Source organism: Acromyrmex echinatior, chromosome 13 (assembly GCF_024713525.1).
Source record: "Acromyrmex echinatior isolate Ae372 chromosome 13, ASM2471352v2, whole genome shotgun sequence".
In the NCBI taxonomy this organism is placed as follows: domain Eukaryota; kingdom Metazoa; phylum Arthropoda; class Insecta; order Hymenoptera; family Formicidae; genus Acromyrmex; species Acromyrmex echinatior.
Genome location: NC_141864.1, coordinates 6,726,992 through 6,742,852, shown reverse-complemented (window position 1 = coordinate 6,742,852; position 15,861 = coordinate 6,726,992). Strand labels below are relative to the sequence as shown.

Sequence of the window (15,861 nt, the reverse complement as noted above, 5' to 3'; positions counted from 1 at the left end):
AAACGCAAACATTTTTTAAATTATGAAACAGGACTAAATATAATAATGTTATAAATATAATTCGTATTATACATTTACAGATATATAAATTAGATATCCAAGGACGATATTCACAGTCCGTTCTTATTTCAAGACTGTCTTAAGTAATATCTTGAGACATTAATACGAATCTCTGATTCGTGACTTCTTAAAATTATATTTAAGACGATCTTGAATATAAGCCCTGACTATGAATACCGGCCTAAGATATAGAATTGTGTGTGTAACGAATTCAAAAAATAAAACGTAAATCGTATAATAAAGCATCGTGTAATATTCGAAGAATATTAAAACGTAATGAATATTATTTTACTGATTTTGTAATAGGCGTACGTTAGTACGTAGTATTTCGACGGTTGGCGCGTGACCTTCGGTTGGGGATGGTACGAGGTGGCACGGAACGGCGCGTCATGTTTACGCCTAGTTATCGCGCAGTCATTATTCCCTTACCGAAGCTCGTACAAACAACGTAGCCGTGTCGCGGCTTTTTTTCACATTACTTTTCGAAATCTTTTTCGCGAAGAATTTCTAATACGATACGAAACGTTGTATTATACTTTATGAATAATTATTCATACTAGTAATCGTATTATGTGAATATTCATAAAATACAACATTTCGTATTATACCTAGCACTTTTTGCTATTATTATATGTTTCAAAAAGAAATGTGAAAAGGAGCAGTATGCGACGATTACTTGTTTGTACGAACGATATCACACGAGTCATAGAAAAGCAACGTTGATATGAATACTTTCATGCAAAAAAGTCGCAATTCCTGCTTTCAATACAATTAATACAGTTTAATAATTTAATTAATTTTTGTTTTTGTGTATCTTTCGTTACGATCCGTTCAAAAATTAACCGTAACTTTGGAACAATTAATAAAAGAAACATTTCTTCCTTTTATTAATCTCTAGCCTATTTTATAGATTCTAATCATATCTTACAGACATTATCTATAAATAAATAAAAGATTCAGCCCTTTTATCTGCTTTGACTTTTTCGCAATGATAACGGATTGCAGACGTGATATTCGTTTCTAAAAGTTAACCGATTACAATAATAGCATAGTAATATAGCTATTTATTACATTTTTCAGATTATCTTCCCTCTCACGGGTACACCTTGACGTAGTGAGGGGGCTCAGTACCCAGAGGATATTTTACGCGAAAAGAATGATTTTTCTGAAATATCTAAAAATTTTCGGATATGTCTAAATGTATATCTAGATAAATTTTTAGATATTGAGTAAAATCATTCTCTTCGTGTGAAAATCCAACGGGGAAGCTAACGTCGCCGATTTACTTGAAAATTAACGAACCGCAGCCGGTTCGTCGCGTCGCGCGTTTCGCGAGTGCCGTTCTAGTTATTGGACTCAAGTTATAGTCCGCGCGCGATTACAGTGTATTCGCGAGTGTTTTACGCGAGTGTCCTGTGTATATTCTGAGAGGAGGTGGAGGTCTGGGAGAGACATCGGGCACTGATGGAGCAACCTGGTGGTAAATATTATTTTTTATTTGTGTAACCTTTTTTCGCTAGTTTTTAAATCATTTTATTTGACAATAATTTATAAATGATTATTTTTAAATCATTGTTAAATAAAATGATTTAAATAATTCTGTATTCTATAAAATAATTATGTAAAGTAATTCTATAAAATAATTATACATTCTCTCTCTAAGGTAATTATATATTCTCTAAAATAATTATTGTATATATATTTTTTAAAGAAGATCTTAGCGAAAATAAATTTGTATAAAATTTTTAAGTAATTTTTAAGTAACTCTCTTTTTACATAATTTAGATTTTAGATAAAAGGAGAGTTATTAAAAATTTAGAGATAAAGTACTATATTTTTTCTAAAATAATTATATTATATATTCTCTAAAGAAAATTTTAGCAAAAATAAATTTGTATAAAATTTAAATATTTTAAAATTTTTAACAAATTTATTTTTACTAAGATCTTTAAAGAATATATATAATTATTTTAGAATTATATATTTTATTAAAAAATGTATAATTATTTTAGATAATATATAATTGTTTTATATCTAATTAAATAATGGGTTCAAAATTCAATGCTTACGAAAATTATATTTTCAAAATTGTATGATTGTTTTTCAGCAAACTGCATGCGTTCATATAACAATTATTTTTTAATTATTATAAATTATTTTTTTACTCAGTTTTAATTTGGATTTTAATTTATTTGTTGCAGAAGTAATTTTTAAGTAATTCTCCTTTTACATAATTTAGATAAAAGGAGAGTTACTTAAAATTTAGATAAAATAATTATATATTTTTTCTAAAATAATTATATACAAGGTGTCATGAATATACGGCCCCACTCGTCCCGAGCAGGTAGAATGGATTAAATTGAGTAGAAAAATCCTCTACCACCGCTCGGTGTGCCGTACTTTCGGCAATAATAGGTCGAGAGGACGTGCACATTCGGCTATTTTTAAACGTTAATATTTCGTTAATTATTGCGAGCATTACAAAATGGTAGAGGACTTTTCTATTCAGTTTAGTCCACTCTACCTGTTCAGAACGAGTTGGGCCATATTCATGACACCCTGTATATATATATATGTATATATATATGTATATGTATATGTATATATATATGTATATGTATATATGTGTGTGTGTGTGTGTGTGTGTGTGTGTGTGTGTGTGTGTGTGTGTGTGTGTGTATAATATAAAATCAGCATCATAATTTATTATCAATATTTATTCAGGTGCATAGAACGATAGCATATGTGCATCTCTCGTGGTTATCTTCTTTGGTGGTTTTGCGCGAAATATCCACTGCATACATGAGTAATACATTACCGGTAATGCTCATACATAGATGATTTTTGGCGCTATTCGAACGCCACCTATATCCTGTAATATGCGCGATTCACTAGCGCAGTTACAGGATAAAAGGGATCGGAAATTAATTTAAGTGACTTGATCGGTGAAAGCGAACGATGTTATCTCGATGAAATTCGCTCCCTATATCCGCGATATTTCTAAATGGGACGTGCTACATATGTATGCGCTATTTTCGAGTAAACCGATTTACAGTTCGCGCTATAATTGAACATTACAGTTTCAACGTGACCTAGTGATTTCTAAATTGGAAAAATCATTATTTTTTTATCGAAAAGCTATTGTTTCAAGTATTCTTTGGTAGTTCACTTCAATATTCAATAAATTTTTCGGAGACACTTTTATAAAACACATCACATTTATATACACTTATACATATATATATATATATATATATATATATATATATATATATATATACATGTATATAGGAATGAAAAAATATGTATGTGAGATTATTTTCTAGCAAATTGTTTAAATATCCATGCTAGAAATGTGTATACACATTTTTGAAATAAATATCTAAACAATTAACTAAAAAATAAAAATATTTTCAACAATAAAAGACTATAAAAGCATGTGATAAACGTTATTCGTGCAGAAGTAAAAATATAACGAAATCAGAAATGTATCCAAATAAAATTATATATGAACAAAATATAATCTTCTATCGAAGTGTCTAAAAATTTAACTAATTATGTAGGACGCTGATGAGCAGTGTTGCAAAAAGTTTTGATATTCTGATAACTAGCTTAAATATCCTATGTAATTATTCTAATGAACCAAGAAAATTATTTTTAAAACAGTATTATATCCAGTTAAATTTTTAGATACTTTAGCAAAACTGTTCTTTTCACAATACATACATACATATTACGTAATAATAAATATACAAAAATAAATAAAATGTACAATAAAATAAATATTAAAAAATAAAAACAAAAAATACTGTTACGTTATAAAGCTATGTTATCAGAAACAAACAAATGGAAAAATCTATCAGTCTACGCAATTTTTTGGCAAAGAAACTACCACTAGTAATTGAGAGTTCGGAATTAAATGGATAAATCAGTATGTCATTCAAATTTTCCAATATTTCACAGCTTGACGCGCATTCGGACTTTGGACACTCTAAAAGCTCCAGATAAAAACGAGCATTATACCGATATTTGTAACCGAATGTGCCAACGACCGTGCATGTAATGTATATATTACCCGAAACCGATTTCGGTGGTGCATGTATACACGTACCCTGTCGCGACATTCGACGACCATCGCACCATCGCGCCTGCACGTAGAGAACGCTCGTAGATGTGTACTTACACATCGCGACTCACATACAGCTCACTATGGGCGCGTTATGTTGCGCCCGGGGGCACGATAATTCAGCAGAAAAACCGCGAAACATTTGTCCGGCCGCCATTAATTCCGAAACTGCCCCGACGTTTCTGGCGAATCTGCATAAAACCGTAACGTACCACTCGATAATTCGACCGATACCGCCCGCGCCGGCCCTTCCATCCAACTCTCACACATCCCCCGCTCATCGCTCTTCCGCCCATTTCCCAATCCCCTTTCTCTCCCTTACTGCCTATGCCGCCAGGTGGTTCGGATCGTGTTTTATCTGCCGTTTTTTCCGCGCTCTGCACTTTCCGCAATTCCCTACAAATCCGCTCGATGTCACCGGCATGCGAGGGAGGAAGCGGACCCTTTGCGATCGTGTTACACGATACGGCGCAGCCAATAGCACTCTCGCCTGCTTCCGGCCAAACTATAATACACTCTATCCGCGTACGGTCAACTTTCATTTCTCTCTCCTCTCCTTTTACCCCTCCCCTCCCCCCACTCTCTCTCTCTGTCTATTTTTCTATTTTTGCAAATGTAAAACGCTCTTTTCGTTTCGCATGTTTCAGTTTAATCTATCGCAGAGTAATTTTCTTCACTTGCGATATGCGGTCACTTGTATGTAGATACCGATACGTGTAAATACCAAAATTATAGGAAATAAACGTATCGCAATAATCTTCGTTTTACTGGCATCTTTCAGAAAAAGTTCAGCGCGTGGATCAAGTGTAGCTCGCAGCTGTAACATGAAAAGAGATCCAGAGATATCGAGTATAAGGTAAACGGAGACTATTGTGCCGCAGCGAATATTTCTGCGACTACATTATGCAGCCGTTACTACATAAACTTTTATCGTCACGCAAATCGACGTGCAAGAAAACACGATCGTGAATTGATAAAAATTTAAAATTAGTTTAAATGGGAACATTGTGGCCGGAGACCGAAAGCATTTCCCTGACTACGCCGGTCGCCATCTCACGACATCTGTAATTAATTTTTCAAAGGCATTACGGTAAAATTGCGAATATGCGATGTTTTGCGAGCGAGTTTTAGTAAAAGGAGAGGCTGCTTCGTTTGCTTTAACGCCCGTTACTTTCTAATTAAACAGACCACCGAAACCGAGAAATGGCGAGCGAATACTTTTTTTTAGGCCAACGCTCACGGTAAGTTGGCTACCAGAAGTCAGCAGAAGAAAAAAAAAAAGAAATTGAGCCGCTAATTAATTCTGATTGCATTAATTGAAGGATCTCACGCGAAAATCATTCACTTGGTTTTTAGCAAAGTTTCAGAAAATAAATTTTTTAAAAAAGAATATGACACTCCAAATTTTACAAAATAAAAATAAATATAAAGATATTATTTACATAGTCTATCTTAAAAATTGGTTTCTTTTGTCTATTGTATTAAAATCATAAATATCTAACTTATGCAGACGCATTTGAAAATCATCTACGCAGCTTTCATTAAACATTTATGTGTCTAATCTTGTACGATTTTGAATTAAAGAAAAATGAGAGACGTTCTTTCATAATTTCAAAAAACGCACATACACAAATAAATTAATGTATAAGTTATGAAATCGTTAATTGGATTGAGCTTGCATTATTTGACACTTACACGTGTTTTTCGCAGGACGCAATTTTGCAAGACCAATTTTGAAGATCGACGGTCCCGCAAATAATAATTATAGCAGAGACACAAAGCGGCTCTTGAGAGTCTCGCGGCGCACCTCTTGTGATCCAATCCCACGTCATCCCTTTAAAATCCCTTTGTCGACCCCGATAATCCCACGTTGGACAAGGCTGAGACGGTACTCAGCTTTCTCTTTTTCCAAAATTCTATTACCACCTTCGTGTTCGCGCGTAGATTTTATAATCTCTTCATCACGCTGGGGAACGATAAAGAAAGAAAGAGAGAAAAAACGAGCTATCGTTGACTTTCTAAATTGCAGAGAATAATACTTACAAGAAAATACTTTCTGTGACGTCGAGTCGCACTTTGCTGTAAGATATCTTGATTATTTATATCATTATCCCGTTTTTTATAAACTAATAAATAAGAATCCCTCCAATTTTTAAAACATAAATATCTGAAAATTTAGTTAAATACAAATCTAAAAATAATTTTGTTGAAACATCGGAATATTAAAAATAATTAAGTATGTAGGAAACAAACATAATGCTACAAAAGTTTTAATATTTTAGCAATCAGTTTGAAAATCCTACGTAATTATTTTGATAATTCAACAGAATTATTTTCAGAACTGTGTGTTGTGTCTAGTTAAATTTTTAAACACTTTAGCAAAATCGTTCTTTCCGTGTAAATAAAATATTGTTTTAAAATAATGCTTTTTTATTTACTGTATTTGCATAATATAAAATAAAAGAAAAGATTCCAAAAAGAAGAACTTTCTTTGAAAAAAAAAGAAAAGAAAAAAGAACTTAAAATTCCTTTCATTATCTCTCTAAGCGGATTATGAAATTATTGAAAAAGAGACAAAAATGGGTACATAGTCTCTCGGATGGTCGTAAAAATTACACCAGTAAAGCATAATGACTTTTTGCGAACAGCTTCGGGACATTTTCTTTATTTCCTTCATTTTATATGAGTTATCGAAATATGTATGCGTCGGTTTTGTGTGATATTCGCCGAAACGACACAGCAAATATGTCAATCGCTAATAAATACAAGCTTCTATCCTCAATCCGCGTGATTTCGCGACTGACTGTGCGTATATATACTGAACGACGATCGGCCAGTAGATAATGTTAATTCGCGCCGTATTATATTTTCTCCTGCCATTCTTCTCCTGTGTACATGGCCGTTCGCTGACGTAGATTGAAAAAGCAGCCCCATTATAAATAATTTAAATGCATTGCTGGGGAGTAAAAAGCGGATGGCAACTCGGCGACGGCGCCGGTAAAATTGATATGACGCGACTCGACTTTTCTGGCGATGCGAACGCTACTCGCCGTAGTCAATACATTTCCAACCGTGCGAATTTTATATACACACACACACACACACACACACACACACACACACACACACACACACACACACACACACACACACACACACACACACACACACACACACACACACACACACACACACACACACACACACACACACACACACACACACACACACACACACACACACACACACACACACGTGTGTGTGTGTGTGTGTGTGTGTGTGTGTGTGTGTGTGTGTATTTATTTGTCTGTGTAATTATTTATTTACGGGTTTCTCCATCAGCCTGTTGTTCCTTCGCCATATAAATCCCAAAGACGAAAGCACCCGCGAGTTTCGATTTCTCTTACGTTATGTAGATTATCAACGTGGTATTGTAAAAATATATAATATATTATAGTTATATTTTGTGTTTCTCTTTTTCTTCTTCTTTATCTGAGAAAGCTCTCAGTGAGAAAGTGAATGGATAAAGAAACAATAGTTACGTTCAGCAAAAAAAGTAGCTTTGTTGTAAAATTCTTTAATATGATTGGTTATACATTTAGCAAGGAAAAAACCAGTTATATTAAAGAATCTTATAACAGTTGGAAAGCTGCTTGTTTTGCTGAACGCAACCTATGATTTAAATATCCAAAGTGTATTTATACTCAAAAGGAGCTTCATATGGTTTGCGACCATATTTAAATAGTTACATTCAATCGATATGTACACCACCAAAAAAACGAGTATTGAAACCTGATGTAGCCTTCATGCAGAATTTAGACTCATTGACAATTTAAGCACACATAATTAAGTAAAAACATAAAAATAAGTAAATAAAAGAATATTCATACGAGGTCGATTCAAATTGCCGCGGCAAGATGATATTATCTGGCATCAATTTTTCATTGACTTATTACAAATATGCATGCAAGAACACACCTGGGGTTGCAGTTCTTAGGGTGCAGACACAATAAAAGGAATAAGGAATAACAACGATTTCAACATATCAGAAATTGTATATCTGATCTCTGATCAATCAATTGTTATTCCTTATTCCTTCTATTGTGTCTGCACACTTACATCATAGGTCTAACTGACAAACAGAAAATAACGAGGGTCTGCCGTGAGTCCCGCACGACTTTTCACAGACAAACGAACGTGACTTTGCGACGTACCGTATTCCGCGATAAACCGCTACAAAAGAAGTTTATATAATTCTATAAAATAAATCACGATATGGAAACGAAGAATAGAATAGGAGAAAATCGAGGAAAATGCGACGATGGTACGAGACTAATGTACGAGTACACGTATCGTCGATCTAGCGTATGAAAAGAAGTCCCCTTTTCCGTAATTTCATCAGATTTTCTCGGCAGAATCCTAATCTCTCGGCACAGTATGGATGTAACGGACGTCGCCTCCTCGTTCGATAGTATCCTCCTTGATTCCTTCTCAGCAGTTCGTTTTCGTACTCCTTTCTTCGACTGTAACTACGATGAAGACAGTCATAGTCGAATAGGACGTATAGTATAGACAGCTCCAACATCGAGATCTCCGGGATTACTATCTTGGAGCCTAATCAGCCAGATTGCCTGCAATTTGCCGTCCTTATCTAGGCGGTACCCTCGGTAAATCCTCCGGTTTTCTTCTTTCTTTGGATTCTAGATGGACTCCTCTCTTTTTCTCCCTCCCTCCCCTCCTTTTCGTGAGGAAGATCAACCTTTCGTCATCAGATGGTCGCTTCGCGGAAAAATACTTCTTCCTTTGTCACATCTCGACTTACAGAATGCGCGCGCACGGAAATCTTTAGCGAATTACACGGGATTTAGGTAAATCGGTACTTTTTTCACGGTGAGGTCGAAAGAAGATGAGTCGCTTACCACACAGCGTCGGAAATTGCGTTCAAGTTTGGGATGATAAAAAGAAAGGGCTTACGCCCTGCAATGAGATATAATTCTTACGTAAGCAGGAAGAACTTAGCGCGACAATATCGAATTCGCGTGACAAAGGCGATGTAATGTAACGGTACTATTGGAAACACTAATTGCATCTCGAATTGCATCACGAACTGCGGATTTAGGTGTCTACATTGTGAGAAGTGTTTTGCTATTTGTGATATTACATGATAAAATAATTATGATGGAGTTCCATTTTTATAGTTATTACTATTTTTACAGTTATTAATAATCTCATAAATATATTATTATATTTATAATAATTATAAATAATTATATTTACAATAATTATAAATTATTATAAAACAAAGTTAAAGTATCGACGAGACAATAAGAAAATGAGTATCAAATTAAAATTAAAAAGTTACATATATTAAAGAAAAAAGAAACAATTATTTTACACTTTACAAATATCAATTATTATATACTAACTATATTTTTTGTCGTATATATAGAGCTGTATATAAACGTAATTATATTATTATTAAGTATTAAAGCAGTAATAACTACAAAATGGAGTTCCTAACTGTAATTATTTTATCATGCAATTATGATCATAAATATCAAAGAATATATATACCAAACTTTTCGTTTGGTGTACGTAGAAGTTGTCTTAAAATTATTAAAGTCAAATTAAATTAGCAATTTTTTTTTATTAATTTATTAAGCAATTAATTTATTAATTAAAAGCCGTATATTGAAACTCGCGAATAATAACAAGGTGCCATTATCTTGGCGTTGAATGCTAGCACTAACTGAATTTATGATCAAGCTAATCTGTATTATTCGCGAATAATTGTTTCTGCCTGGAGGTCGTCAATAACATAACAAAACTCGCAAAATTCGAAAGCGCGGAGCATGGATCGTTAATGTCGATTATGGTACGCAGTTGCGCGGAAACTCTAACGCATTCTCGTCAACACGGCGAACAATTGGTAATCGAGAACTGGCGCATGCGGTAATAACAGTATATTGTTAGATTGTAACACTCACCCGCGTTATTACTGGCGAAATTTAGATCCTTACCTGAAACAAAGGATATAGATGTTATTAATACATGTATAAACAATATCGATCTCCGGATACGCAAGCTGTGTCAGAAACATTCAAATTATATCAAAATGTTAAATTAAAATGTCAGAAGCACAAATAGACGGAATCAAAACTTTCGAGAGTATTCAGATTGATTGCATGTCTTGTAATTTCTCATGCTGTAGAAGTACAAAGTTCATTTCACGACGTATAATATTATTAAGTTGCGCTAACAATAATATAAGATTAAATATTAGCTACAGTTTATTATAGATATTAGCTGCAGCTTATTTTAATGTACATTTACAGTTTCTGATAATCCAAAATAGAAAATAATTAGCTGAGGTAGCTAGATTACAGACATAACAATTATAGGTACAATTATATCCAAAGTTGTTCGAAAATTAAGGTTGTTATTATCGAGACGTCATTGGTATGATAACGTATTTAAAAGACATCTCGCAATTAATCGCATTTATTTTTTTATCAGAGCGATGCTCGATTTAATGCGATTTAAACCGATTTAAACTGCTTTCCTTCCGTTATACTTGGGAATTAAGTGCAGCTTTAGCGACCGAGATGTTAGAATTTAGTTAGACACGCGATCCTTCGTGTTGCACACATATTATTTCGCATAAACTAACCACGTGTAATCCACGCGTAAGTAATCTACCCAAGTATACTGCAAATACACGAAATGTTTGTAGTTACATGTGATCCTCTGGAAATGTAGGATCAAAGGTAATATAAATAAGATACTGGAAATAAGAACATGAGCGAAGAACCTTGCACATGCGTTCCTCTATATAGAGATATACATTTGAATATTTTGATTCGGGATTTACAAAATGTAAACTAGATATAGCTGATTTCGTAAAAATACAAAAATAAAAAATTAAAAAAAATAAAAAATAAAAAATAAAAAATAAAAAATAAAAAATTACAAATCATGTAATCCCTTTTTCGCTTATTGAAAAGATTTTAGAATTTTAATATGTTTTATGTTTCAAAATCAACAACTAATAATCAATGCGCAGTTTGAAAAATAGAAAATTGTAAAAATTATACAAAAATATTATATAAAAATATTAACGAAAAGAATGATTTTGTGTGTGCTGGAGTATCTAAAAATTTAGCATCTTAAATACAGAGTTAAAAATAATTTTGTTGAATTATCAAAATAATTATATAAGGCGCTTAAGGTTGCTAGAATGTCAAAATTTCTTGCAGCAGATCGTCATGCTTGAATTTCGTTATACATAATTATTTTAAGGTTCCAAAAAAATTATATTTACTATATATATCTACTTAAATTTTATTAAATATTAAATTTTATAGCTACCTAAATTTGTAGATATTTCAGAAAATCATTCTGTAAGACACCAAGATCTATTTTGAATGCAGCTCTCTTTTTCAATTATTTGTGTTATTCAAATATTCACATATTGATTTTCCATCATTATTGATGTATTTCGAATTATAAATAAATTGGTTTGAAATGTATAAGATATTGTTTTGCCATCCTAAATATTATGAAGCAGCATAAGAAATAACACATATAATTATTGAAAATATGACTGGTATAAATGCATGTGACTGGCCGTAAAATTCTGAGAAAGGCAACTCGATGTAATATTTACATGGTAATGGACCTAGGGAATTCGCGACGTTTTTCCTTCTCACGATAAGGGATGCACCGTCGTCTGCAGCAACTCATACGGTCTGAGATTCGTAGATCTTCGCAGTGGTACTCAACTTCCGTCTGTACGGTTTCTTGAGTCAGTGAAACGCACCGGAAGTCGTTCCTTGGGAGTTCTAAGCTCCACGACGTCCATGTAACCACGAAATATATATTAAATCCGGTTGTTTTATTCATGCGAGGAAAGGCAGAACTCCCGTAGTAGTGGACTTTTTGATAGCGACTCCCTTTATGGACGCTTCCGAAGGAAAAATGCCCTGCGGATCAGCACAGGATAGAAAATCCAGACGGTGGGCAAGGAAAATCGCTAGACGATGACAACGAAAAGTATCTAGAAACATAACCGATACAGGACCACTGTTTCAAGAAAGTATCGCCATCGGGGGTTCTTTTCCTCTACGCGAAATCGCGGGTCATCGACGAAATAGCTACTGTTTACTGTTCATTCGCGATGTCTGTCGAGAGAAATAGCGAACGAGGAGGAAAGAGAAATTACATTTATCTGTACGGTACTACTTCGTCCGGAAGAAAAAGTGTAATAAAAGCAGTCTACCTATATCGAATGTATAGAGTGACAATTATTTGAAAACGGAGTTCCAGTTGCAATTTTTTCAATTTTGGTTTTTCAGTATAAAAGATCCGGAATTCCTTTTTATATTTATAAAGAACTATGAAGAATGAGCTACTGAAATGCATTATTTCTTTCATATTAACGAAATATCGTGCTAATTTCATACATCTTTGTTGAAATATCTAAAAATTTTGGTAGATGCAGATCTGAAAACAATTTTGTTGGTCCATTAAAATAATTACGTAGGAAATTCAAACAAGATGAGTAATGCTGCAAAAAATTTTGACCACATTTCTGCCACCAGCTTGAGAGTTCTACATAATTAATTTGATAGTCTAACAAAACTTATTTTTAGTCTGTATCTAATTAAATGTCTGCATCTAATTAAATTTTTAAATATTTGACCAAAACCATTTTTTCTCCGTTTAATCTCGTTTCTTTTTCGTAAAAATTTTAAATAATAAATAAACTCCGATCAATTTCTTCTTGATGAGAAAAATTATTCCTCTTCTTCTTCGATAGAATACAAGCCATATACATGTGTGTCTTGTACACGTTTAGAATCATTTCGTGTATTCTCGCACTTCTTGATAAATTTACGATCATCATCAAGATAGATCAGTCTCGATCTATGTGTCGATTCACCTTTATCAAGAATGGATGTGTAATGTGGGACAACCACTCGAGCGTGATCGATAGCGTCGGTGAAAAAATAAAAGACGATCACCACTTCTCCGTCTCCGATCGAAACGATCCTCGGAGGACACCGACAAAGAACGCTTCGACCATCACGAAGATTACCGCACCGGACGATCCGCACCGAAGTAGTAGCAGCCGGCACGAGGCAGATTTATTTGTTGTCTAACGTTCCGACGAGTCCTTCTACATTATTTACCTCCCCGCAGGGGGTAGCAAACGCGCGAGACACAAAAGGGTGGATTTCACATTCGATCGTGGGATCAATGGATCTCGCTTGTCGGCAAGAGATTTACTGTGGTCCTTCCGTCGCGACGTTGGGGTCACTGTGAAGATACCTTTATCCGCGCGACGATCCACCCATCAGCCTCCTCTTTGTCACCCGGATTGAGGATCGCGCCTGGGTGTAGGTATATACGAAACAGACAGGAAAAAATGCAAATTGAGAGAAGGGATACAGCCGTGTCGTGCGGCCTGAAGGGAAAAAATCGCGTTAAGCGCCGCCGACATTTTTCATGCTGACAGGTCCGGCGAGGGTGAAACAAAAATATCTTTCGGCATTCAAGCAAAATACCACAAGCTGGAGAAGAGAGATAAGGCCTGTGTTAATCTTTAAGTGAAATCTCCCAAATAATGTCGTACGTATGTCGCCAAATTTTTTACACACCTGGTCCATAAATAAAAGACTCCAAGAAATAATGTAAGAAAGTATGTGTATCAATTGTCTTGCAGCGACAAATTTCGCATTCCTTAAATAATCAATAAGTCTCGTAACACGCTCTAGAAGAAAAACAATTCGAAGATATGCAAACGATTGCACGAAAAGAACGATCTTGCTGAAGTATGTAAAAATTTAGGTAGATACAGATCTGAAAATAATTTTGTTAGAATATCAAAATTATAATAGAATTATATAAAATTAGAATATTGATTACATATTGCGCTTAAATATTGATAACAAGCATTACAAAATGTTCTAGCAATCTGCTTAAGGGTTTTATATAATTATTTTGATACTAACAAAATTATTCTCAGAGAGAGAGAACTGTATTTAACAAAATTTTTAAATACTTCAGCAAAATCAATATTAAGTGAAAATCAATGAGATTAAGTACATAAGAGTGATAAATGCCATATTCGGTTAGGATGGTTTTTCATTTTCAATAATAATTTTTCTCGCGAGTTTACGTAATTTCCAATTTAAGCTAACTGTGCGTGGATTATTTATCGATCTTGAAATATAATCCTAAACCGAAGTAGTAATATCACAAATTAAATAGTTTAGCAAAATCGTTCTTTCAGTGCGAAAAATATGTGCTATGTGAATAAATGTTAAAAGCAGTACGCGAAAGGTATGGAATTAAGTAGAAAAAGATTGGTGATTGAAGAAGAGAGGGTGAAAGATGGCGTAAACAGCACTTTGTATCGGCGCGTTCCTCGTACTTTTCTTTCAACCCCGAGCTGTAACTCTCTCGACGAGCTTTAAGTCCACTCTTCAACTTCCCTCTCTGCCGAAGACGGTTTTTTCCTCTTTATCTCGGCCGCTTTCGATCAGTCTGAATCTGCCACTTAGCGCGATCGTTCCTCCAACGGCGAGACGCCAACCCTTCGGGGACGAATAGATGGATTCCTCGTTGAAGCAATAAGTAAAGGCAAGCTCGGTTTTAGCAACAGAAGAAAACGGGTGACAGACGAAAGGAAGAGGAAAAGTACGGAGGAAGGTTGACTAGTCATGACAATATGAAAAAGAGGCAATTTCAAAAGTGGTTGCTGTTGAAGGCAGAAGCGAAAAGCCCAACGAGAATTACAATCGTGCGTAGCATTTTAATACCGTGTTTGCACGATAAAATAACAGATATAATGGAGAAATGAAATTATCTTAAACTAACGGAGAATTGTTGAATTCATAAATCTTCTTTTATATATACAGTCTCACAATCATCGTACAATATTTCAACAGAATAATCTGACTATAGTAAAAAGTCTTAATACGAAAATGCTAAGATGACAATAGTTTTTGAGTGACAATTAACGAGATAACCAGATAATATCACAGAATTTGTGTGTTAAAGTCGGTAATTACACAGACACACGTTATTAATTATAGATGACTGATCGATGCGCGCATCTATAAGTACTTTCCATTTGGTGACACAAATCGACACAAGTGTCATTCTACCTTTATTATACTCTCTGAATGTGAAGAAAAATAGAATAATGTTTGTGTCGACTTGTGTCATCAAATGGAAAACACCTTTCGTAACTACGATCCTCAAAATGCGAATTCTATGGAATATTCGTTACCTTTGATCGTTTATAATTAAAAAATAATTGTGGTCTCGACATTTCATATTATAAGATTTTTTTACACTATTTTACCTTCAGAATACGTTATTAAAATATTATACAGTGGTTGTGAGATATTCTGTACAAATAGTATGATATGAAGTTAAATAATAACGAAAAGTAGATGGACGTACTTCGATGTAAATGAAAAAACTACGCTGTCAACTTATTTCATTTTTAGCAAACAGCTGTATATTAATAACAGTAATGTCATTTACATCAGTGGGTATATTTCTCTGCACTTCCACTTTTTGCGAAACTCATTTTAATCACACGAACTTAGAGAACTGTAACTTCTCATTCAGCTTGTCCAGCGTTACGGAAAGACGGCAAAAAA

General features: G+C 34.0%; 1 protein-coding gene and 1 long non-coding RNA gene across 7 annotated transcripts in view; one reads left to right on the top strand and one right to left on the bottom strand.

The window, feature by feature from the left end:
• The window catches only part of LOC105150915 (agrin), a 717,341-nt gene that overhangs the window by 433,192 nt on the left and 268,288 nt on the right, over positions 1 to 15,861 (bottom strand). For 5 of the 6 annotated variants that reach the window (XM_087412582.1, XM_087412581.1, XM_087412579.1 and 2 more), the window contains one exon: positions 10,174 to 10,206. The exons of the other annotated variant lie outside the window; for it this stretch is intronic. In XM_087412582.1, coding sequence (XP_087268708.1) covers positions 10,174 to 10,206 — 33 coding nt within the window. The remainder of the gene's footprint in view (positions 1 to 10,173; positions 10,207 to 15,861) is intronic. 6 annotated transcript variants of the gene reach the window in all.
• The window catches only part of LOC147907551 (uncharacterized), a 35,357-nt gene that overhangs the window by 250 nt on the left and 19,246 nt on the right, over positions 1 to 15,861 (top strand). The window contains exon 2 of the long non-coding RNA XR_015547163.1: positions 1,141 to 1,540. This is a non-coding gene — a long non-coding RNA (uncharacterized LOC147907551). The remainder of the gene's footprint in view (positions 1 to 1,140; positions 1,541 to 15,861) is intronic.